We start from the raw sequence: 9,525 nt of genomic DNA on the forward strand, positions 1-9,525 counted from the left end.
TCCTCTTCCTCTACCCTGACAGACCCAAGGACGACGTCTTCTCCAAGTATTACACCCCTCCCCTTTGTAAGTGGTGCCACCGTAGCTTCCTCTCCTGGCCTCGCTATGCTGTGATGGCTCACAATGGTTCTCTTCTGTGTGCAGCCAAGGCGGTGGATGGCTACGTGAAGCCGCAAATCAAACAAGTGGTGCCTGAGTGAGTTGCCATCTTCCCCTCCGTTCCTTTGAGTTCATCAAAGTGGATCCTGCATGACAGATCAGCAATTACTTAGCTGTTACAGTTGGAGGAGGCCAATTAAAGATGCTGAGGGGCTTCCTGAGCGAGCGTGTCCTCCGCTCATCATTAGAGTTAGCCTCGTTAGCCGTCGAGCGCCGCTCCAGCCATCGCAGCGCCGTAATGATGCAGCGGGGCACGGAACTCACGCTGTGGAGAGTTGCTTAGACGACCGCTCAGAATCAAGGACTCATTGCTTTTATCTTGTCTGTGTGTGTGTGTGCGTGTGCGCGTGTTCCTCACAGGTTTGCAACAGCCAATTCCGATCCAACGTGCGGGAACCCGACCTACATGGATCACAGCGCCTCTCCGGCACCTGTCAGTCACCCTCACACCTACGGCTTGTACCCACCGATGTGAGTCACCCCATTGTGTGAAAGAAGAAACCGGCATGATTTATCAACTGCCGATTGATTTATATTAATTGATTAGGATATTCTTGGTCGAGCAATGTTGCCAGAAGTATTGTGGGTGTTTTATACGTATTTCACAATGTGATTTGCTGCCAGAAAGGACTGCCATAGATGTAGAAAGTGGCACCAACCTGCCAGAGATTAATTTTGGCCAACTACTTTTCTGCCTAAATAGTTTTTGTTTTAGTGTCAGAAACCCATCAGGAGCACAGTTCTTAACAGTGCAGCACCTTTATTTGGTTCATCTACTTGGCTGGCAATAAGGGCTGATGAAAAAAATTGAAAAGTGGCTGCAACTAGACAAGGGAACAATTACATTTTGCCCAACTACAAAGTGTACTTTGCTGCCTAAACGGACTGTTGTAAAAAATCAAAAAGTACAGTAGAAGCCACACCACATAGGGTGCAATTATTTATTTTTTAATCCAAGGTGGTTGTTACATGAATAGGTAGTTGAACAATTCATTTTTAGCCCAGCTACTTCGCTGCCTAAATGTGCTACTATAGAAATCAGTGACAGCAGGCTAAAAATCCAGGAATGTTATTCCACTGCCTTAATGGGCTGCAAATTGACAGTGTCAGCAACCTGTTGAAGCTACGATGCTGCTTCACTCAACGGAAATGGAAAGCAAAATTGACCAAGTCAAAGGCCTAATTAATGTTTATCCCAACTATGTTACACGTTTAGGCTCATCATCTATGTTGCTCCTTAAACGGGCTGCTGTTGAATCCCAAAGTAGCAGGCAGCAGCAACCTAACAAATGTTGTATTCATTTTACTATTTTACTGCCAGTTTTGGTTGGTGGCAAAAAGCTGCGGGCATAGTACTCCATTTCGGTCCAACTGCATAAACAAATTGAAAGAGATGAAAATTCATTTGAAAAAAAATCATCTTTTCCCCAACTTTTTCACTTCAATATGGATCTCTGAGAACTTTGAACCTACCGCTTAAATGCATAAATGGACCGCCATAAACTGCTACTATAATTTTGTTGCCAAAATAAAAGTCGAATCAAATGCATCATTTTGACTGTACTCCATAAACTGGCAGTTATGAAATCCAAAATGGCAGCAACCCGACCAGGGTCATTTTCTCCCCAACGAGTTTGCTGCCAGCCCGTCCGTGGTTTCAGGTCCATTGCGGGCCAACATTTTTTCTCACCAAAACAGAAAAGAAAACGGAAGTCGACAAATCACAGCATCTTTTTACGTCCTGCACGCAGGAGTGAATCCATGCTGGACACGGACGGAGACTTTGACCTGGACGACACCATGGACGTGGCGCGGCATGTGGAAGAGCTGCTGCGACGGCCCGTGGAGAGCCACTGGGGGGGCCAGCAGTCATGACCGCACCCAACTCGGCAACCAACCAACCCTGCCTCTCCACTTGACGTCTCATGGTTTTAATTCCAATCATCTCGTCTGTTTGGCCCTCTCCTTCCATTGCTATAATGTGAAATGTTAATAACGGTTGTGGTTTTATTTTATTTTTCAGCGTGAGCGCATGTGACTCTTTGAAGTTTTATTATTTGTGTCCATAAGTATTTGTACAAGGTTTCAGTGAAAAACCGACAGTGTTACAGTATTGCTTAAACAAAAAACAAAAAAAAAAGAGAGAGAGACAGAGAGCGAAATAGTGTTCAGTTGTCAGTGTGCATGCATTCTCTTGATTTTAACACACGCGCCACTGTCACTGTACAAGATGTTTCCATTTTATATCTCGCTTCGAATGAATGTTGTCTTTGGACAAAAAAAAACAAAAACTGGAACTTTACACAAGAGCTTTTTGTCGTTACAACAAACACTTGCACACACAAAAATGTGGTTACACACGCTCGCTCGCTCGATCACTCGGATGTGTTCACCAGCTAGAACCTTGCTGGGTGCACATTGTCTATTTGTTCTCCAAATGGTTGATGCTTTTCATCAACACTGCCTGGGGATCAGCAACCCCCCCCCCACCCCTGCCTGCACTGTCTTGCCTTAGTCCAGGTTTCACCGGCCACCACGTTTTTACGGAAGTGTAGAGCTGCCAATGAGGAGTAAACATTTTTGGCTGGCGAGTATGTTCGAACATATTTGCAAGTATGTTCGAACATATTCGCAAGTATGCTCGAACATATTTGCGAGTATGTTCGAACATACTCACAAATACGTTCGAACATACTCGCAAATATGTTCGAACGTACTTGTAGGCTACAAAGTTGGCATACCTTCCCATAATGCCATGGGATATTATTTGCGCATGCGTGAGTAAAAAAAAATGATGAACCTAAATCATGCACGGCAGACATAATAAATCATAAAAGTTACGAATAAACACTGTTTTTTGTCTACTTAATTTTCTATTTAATTGGTAATGTGGCCCAAATGCCTAAAAAATTGGGTTTTGTTTTTACTCGCGCATGTGCAAATAATACCCGTAGCATTATGGGAAGGTATGCTAACTTTGTAGCATGTAGCCTACACGTATGTTTGAACATATTTGCGAGTATGTTCGAACATATTTGCGAGTATGTTCGAACGTATTTGAGAGTATGTTCGAACGTATTTGCGAGTATGTTCGAACGTATTTGCGAGTATGTTCGAACGTATTTGCGAGTATGTTCGAACGTATTTGCGAGTATGTTCGAACGTATTTGCGAGTATGTTCGAACGTATTTGCGAGTATGTTCGAACGTATTTGCGAGTATGTTCGAACGTATTTACGAGTATGTTCGAACGTATTTACGAGTATGTTCGAACGTATTTACGAGTATGTTCGAACGTATTTACGAGTATGTTCGAACGTATTTACGAGTATGTTCGAACGTATTTGCGAGTATGTTCGAACGTATTTGCGAGTATGTTCGAACGTATTTGCGAGTATGATCGAACATATACTCGCCAGCCAAAAATGTTTACTCCACATTGGCAGCTCTACGCTTCCGTACGTTTTCGCCTTGTGTGCAAATGTTAATGACACAATTATGGCACAAACTTCACCTGCTGATGGATTTACATGACAGTTAAAAGTTTGTTTTGCTCCCTTTTGTTGCGGTTCCATTTGGGACGAAAAATGTATGGAATCTGAAAGCATCTAGTTTGCTGCCGAAATGAGCTGTTATAGAAATTGGAATCAGCTTGGGGCTACTCTTTGCTAAAAGGAAAAGTGGCAACAACCTTCCCGAGACTCATTGATTTATTCTTTTTCTTTTTGTTCTTGCTACTCCATAACAAGGCTGTTACCAGAGATTTTTCACTATCTTGCCACCCAACTGTAAATAATGGTGCCAAACTACAGCTCATTTTGGTCCAATTGTTCTGCTGCCTAAATGGGTGGCTTTAAGAAGTAGCTTCAACCTAACAACGTTCAACAAATAACGTGTGTAATCATCACATTATTTTGAATTAGAAATTGGGCTTTCTTTATTTTGGCCTGAATAATTTGCTCACTAAACAGGCTTCTTTTGAAATCTAATGTAGTGGCAAAACAACAAGCGTGGAGTTCATTTGCTGCTTAAAAGGTAAGCACTGATCATGAATAGTGGTGGCAAACAGCAGTATTTGGTTCTCTTGCGGTTAAACTATTTTGTTGCCTAAACAGGCTGCTTGATGAAAGACATATGATAGATTGTTGCACATTGTTTTTTCATGAATTTAGTTTACTACTAATTTGTTTCCAAAATAAAGTGACAACAACCCACCATCATTTTTGCCTTGACTACTTTGCTCCCTAAACAGGCTGTTGTCAAAATACAATGTGGTAGCAACCAAACCAGGGTGGGATTCAGCTTAGCTTTTTTTTATTACCCGAAAGGCCAGCTCTGGTGTCTCCGAGTCTCCGACCAACACTAATTTTCTTCTATTGCAGTCAAACTATTTTGTTGCCTAAATGGGCTTCTGTATGATAAATATGTGTTAGATATTCACATCTTTTTTTATTTTATTATTATTATTTTTTAATCATTTAGTATGTTAGTCATTTTTGCCAGAGCAAAAGCGGCAACAACCCATCCGAGGCCCATTTTATTTTGGTCTGACTGCTTTGGTGTCAATGGGCTGTTGTAGAACAAAAGAAAATGACAGCAACGCAACAAAATGTGTGATTCGCTGCACGTTGCCTGCTCCGGGGATGCAAAGTGGCATTGTCAGGTTCCTAGTTGTGGCAGCAACCAGCACTACAGTACAAATGGATTTGGAGTGGTTCCTTGAGATACAAGTTGAATTTGTTCCATGTCCTTGCTTGTAACTCAAAACATTTGTATCTCAAATAATTTTCCCCCACTGAAGTGAATGGCAATACCATTAATTTGTTCTAGCCTCACACCCCAATATCTCCAAATGTTTGTGTTGAGTTTTATTCCCATTATTATGCTAGCATTCTGCTGGCTGACGTTCTTCAATGTGTAATTTTCTTTGACAGCACCCTAAACACAATTTGGAAAATTGTTAACAATTTGTCAAAGTGCTGCTTATTGTGAGGTGAGTTGAATTCAAGATTACATTGGAGTCTATGGGGCTGGGGGGAACGGCCCAACTACAGCTCCTATATTAAAAAATATATATATATGTTAATTGGGTCTTCAATTCATGTGCGTTCATTTATTTATGTATTTGTTTTAATTCTGTGATCTATCACTCAGAACATTTTGTAAGCTTTGTGTCGTCATATTTTCCATGTTTGTGCTTTTGAATACTGTGCATATGATAATGCTTGGCTTTTCCCTCAATGTTTTATTGTCACAAGGCACATGAGTCACCCCACTTTGAAGTCCTCTGCTGCCCTCTAATGGGGAAAAAAAGATGACCAAGAAAATGCCTGAGAGGAAAAGATGAGTAAATTTCAAGCTCATAATTACAATGATTAGTAATTGGGATTCTATAAATGATTAGTTAAGTCTTTTAAGTTATTATTTTAAGATTATCAGCAGGTTATTGCACGAAAATTGAATATGCTGCACAATTTTAATAATTTATGGGAGATCATAATTATGATCATTTTAATGGATTGTGATTGTGGTTACTTTTTTTTCTTAAAAAATGGAATTACAGACCTGATCAAGTAACAGGTATTTTTTAGATTATTAGTGGGAGATTAATGTAGCGTTATTGTATTTTTTTCTATTTATTTTTCTTTCTGTAGCATCATATTGTCATAATCTTTGTAATTATACAGTATCTTTCATTAACTTGGAAATAGTTGAGTACACTGTGGGATTCATTTTGAAATTTGGGATAATTTATTGACGTGTTTCTTTCCAATCTATTAGTCATATTTTATTTTATGAAATATATTTATGCAAACAACTCATCCTTTTACGTTGCATCAAAGCTTTCATTCATTCAATAAATAAATAAAAATCCAAATATAGTTTACTGTACAGAGCACACGTTCCGGTTACGACGCCCCTGTACGAACGGAACTCCATCATAAAGCGAGGACTCACTGGCAGGACTCTACTTACAGTTGCATAAACTCTGCTTGCCACTAGATGTCAGTAAAACACAGTAAATCAAAGTAGGTGCGTCCTTGTACTTTCAGGTGAGTTAAAAGCACGTGATTTACCCACAAGTGCATTCAAATATATTCAAAGCAGCACGCTAACTTTAGGATTGTTATATAAACGCATTTCATTTGCCAAGAATATCACATGGACGCAATGTCAAAGCAAAGCAATGTTTTGGTTTCGTGTTCTCGTCCTTATATGCTAAAATTAATTTATATTGGCCCTCCAGTCATGTGACAAATAAATGGAGGTAATGAAACAAATGTAAACTGCTGTTTAGCTCTAAAGATAAATGTTATCCGTGTCTAGCATTCATTAGACTTGAGCAGAATCTACTTTTGCTGCTCTTTAAAACAACAACAAATGAGCATTAAAATATAGTAGAGGGTTTTTAATTTGTTACGTAACAAAAAAACAAGCGACAGCGCCTTTCAGCACAACACAATGACGATGATGCTGATGATGATTCATCCACAGGAAGTGTGGTGCTTGGCAAACCCCAGACACACGCGCGCGCACGCACACAAACACACACAGCAAAGTTGCTGCTTCTTCTGAGAAGATGCTAGTAATAAAATTAGCACTGCAATTGGATGGCAACCAGTTCCGGGTGTACCTCATCTAATGCCCGAAGCCGGCTGGTATAGGCTCCAGCACCCCCTCGACCCCAGGTGAGGAGTTAGCGGTTGAGAAAATGGATGGATGGATAAAAGTAGCACTCCTTTTTTTCAACAGCAACCTGGTACCCCATCACCCTGCTGAGTGATGTCATGCTTGAGGTCTCGGAGGTTGCATCCAGTTGTTGGTGAGACACAAGAGAACATTCAAATAATTCGTATCCCCATGGTCCTCCAGTGGAGCGATAAATCCTGATTTGACCGCATGACCCCCGTCGCCCACCCCTCCATCTCTCTGCCTCTCCCTTTGGAAGCCAGCTGGGATTACTAGAAGTGATCAATAGGCGCCTGTCATCAATACATCCCAGCTGCAGGAGGAGGAGGAAGACGAGGAGGGGAGGGGGTGAAGGGCTTTTAGAGCCCTCGAGCGACTCCAGCAGCCTGAGAAGATCCTCGGATGAGAGAGGCCAACAGCGGGAGTGGCGCCGCGCTGCGAAACGCCGGCCGGCTGGCTGACATCCCGCCACAGGAAATGACTGCAAACCTCAAACTTTTGGGAGAAAAACAAAAATCTTTTATTTTGGTGCTGACGCAGCTCTATGCTTCAGACAATTCCATCTCCAGAATGATGATTTCTCAGACAGTGAAACACAAGTCTGAGATGCTGTTTAATTAAGTTGTATTTGTTTCTAAATACATCATACATGTTTTGAAAATAATTACTGATATTGTTATGACGGTCATTGTGTTGTTATGATAATTACACTGTCAGTTGCTATAGTTGCTATGTCCTTTATGATGACAACAGTGTTGTCACTTGCTAATGCATTTGCTATGTTCTTGTGATATTGATGTCAGTTGTTATGCAGTTGCTATGTTCCTTATGATGATGATGATGATGATGTCAGTTGCTATGTACTTTATGATGATAATGTTTTCCGTTTTTATGCAGTTGCTATGTCCCTTATGATGATGATGATGATGATGTTGTCAGTTGTTATGCAGTTGCTATGTTCTTATGATAATGTCAGTTTTTATGCAGTTGCTATGTTCTTATGATAATGTCAGTTTTTATGCAGTTGCTATGTTCTTATGATAATGTCAGTTCAGGTGCAGTTGCTATGTCCCTTATGATGATGTGCAGTTGCAATGCAGTTGCTATGCCATTTATGATGACAACGTTGTCAGTTGTTATGCAGTTGCTGTCATTTATGATGACATTGTCAGTTGTTATGCAGTTGCTATGTTCTTATGATAATGTCAGTTTACATGCAGTTAGTAGTTATGATGATGATTTCAACAAATAAATAAACATTAATATTCACACTCACATCATATGCATAAAGTATAGTAAAAAGAAACTTACTGGAGTACGTTTAGCGATAATACTTTTCCTTTAAACATAAATAAAATGGCCGTAGTAATTATCCATCCAAACATGAATTTTGAATCTTACGTGTTTAAGGGGTCATCTTGTGACATAAAAGTGTGGCAGCTAGCGCCCGAGCTTTTAAAAGCACAACTTTTGCTAAATAATTTCTGACAATGCATAATGCATGAGCCAGGAAAGGAAGGAAGGACACGCATCCGCTTCTTCCTGTCCCACACGTCACACTCATATTCAGAAGTCACGTGTGTCCCTGTCACATGATGTCCCATTTGTCACGGGACCACACGTCGCTCATTCCGGCCTCATTTCAGTGTGAGGGCAGAAGGACGTTTGTAGTGTTGTGGCTACACATGGAGCCACTTATCACCACTGAGGCCTACATCCTGCCTCCCGGGAAAACCTGGGAAGGCGACCTTTGACCCGCTAAATATCCGTCCTGCCCTCCCAGCAGATAACCCTGACCTCCAAAGCGTAATTACCACGATTGATTACAATAATAACGATAAGTCACCAGGGTGTGTCCTTTTTTCCTCGTGCTGGGAATTGAAGTAACAATGCAATACTGCTGCAGGTCCAGTAGTAGACAAAAATATTGGGACATGGGTATGCAACGCAAATCGCCAGTCAGTTTGCTAAATAAGTACAATTGTTTCTGTACTTATACAGGAAATCAGCCCAAAATTTTCCCTCCAACAATATGTTGTATGTAGACCGACTAGTCTAGACACAGTATTGTGATTATTGATGAATATTGCGTTTGTGGAGTATCATGAATAAAGCAGCAAAATCCACTCATTTTTATCCATCTCAGCGGGCAGCCATTTTGACATTTTCTGTCGACTGAAAATGACACCACAGTTGCTCAGGGCTCAGGTAACAACCAATCATGGCTCAGCTTGCAAATGTCACATGACCAAACTCAGAAAACGGGCTGTATGTAAACTTATGACACCCCCCCCCCCCCATGTATTTTTTTTTTTAAATATATGTACAGTGTTTATATAATATACAGTCTGAACACGTTTTCACCTCTGTAAACATAAATTTGTAGGCTCTCATAGCACTGATATCTTAAAAATCTACATAAGTACAAATGCACTTTTATTATTTAATTTAAATTTTTTTTTTTAATTTTTTTTTAACACAATTATATGTACTCGTGGGAGTATTTTTCCCACCTCCAGTTGTTCAGTACTCATATGTAGTGCCGAATCTGCCGCTATCCGGAAAAAAATAGTTGATTCCCCCACTTGTTTAATAGCCTATAACGCAGTTCTAATGGAACTACTTCACTGAAGATGGTGCGCGCGCACGTCGAGCACGAGCGGCATCGTGCTCGCGT

At 40.7% G+C, this 9,525-nt stretch overlaps 1 protein-coding gene across 6 annotated transcripts in view; it reads left to right on the forward strand.

Moving 5' to 3' along the window:
- The window catches only part of stat5a (signal transducer and activator of transcription 5a), a 56,095-nt gene extending 51,722 nt beyond the window's left edge, over positions 1-4,373 (forward strand). For 5 of the 6 annotated variants that reach the window (XM_077527057.1, XM_077527066.1, XM_077527075.1 and 2 more), the window contains exons 16-19: positions 1-66; positions 145-196; positions 520-630; positions 1,911-4,373. The exon at positions 1-66 is cut by the window's left edge and continues 90 nt beyond it. In XM_077527057.1, the coding sequence (XP_077383183.1) occupies positions 1-66; positions 145-196; positions 520-630; positions 1,911-2,034 (353 nt within the window). In that variant the 3' untranslated portion in view covers positions 2,035-4,373. Of the gene's footprint in view, positions 67-144; positions 201-519; positions 631-1,910 lie in introns of those variants that run through there. The other variant, XM_077527048.1, reaches the window with a different exon arrangement.
- The last annotated feature ends 5,152 nt before the right edge of the window (positions 4,374-9,525 follow it).

Source organism: Festucalex cinctus, chromosome 1, assembly GCF_051991245.1.
Source record: "Festucalex cinctus isolate MCC-2025b chromosome 1, RoL_Fcin_1.0, whole genome shotgun sequence".
In the NCBI taxonomy this organism is placed as follows: Eukaryota; Metazoa; Chordata; class Actinopteri; order Syngnathiformes; family Syngnathidae; genus Festucalex; species Festucalex cinctus.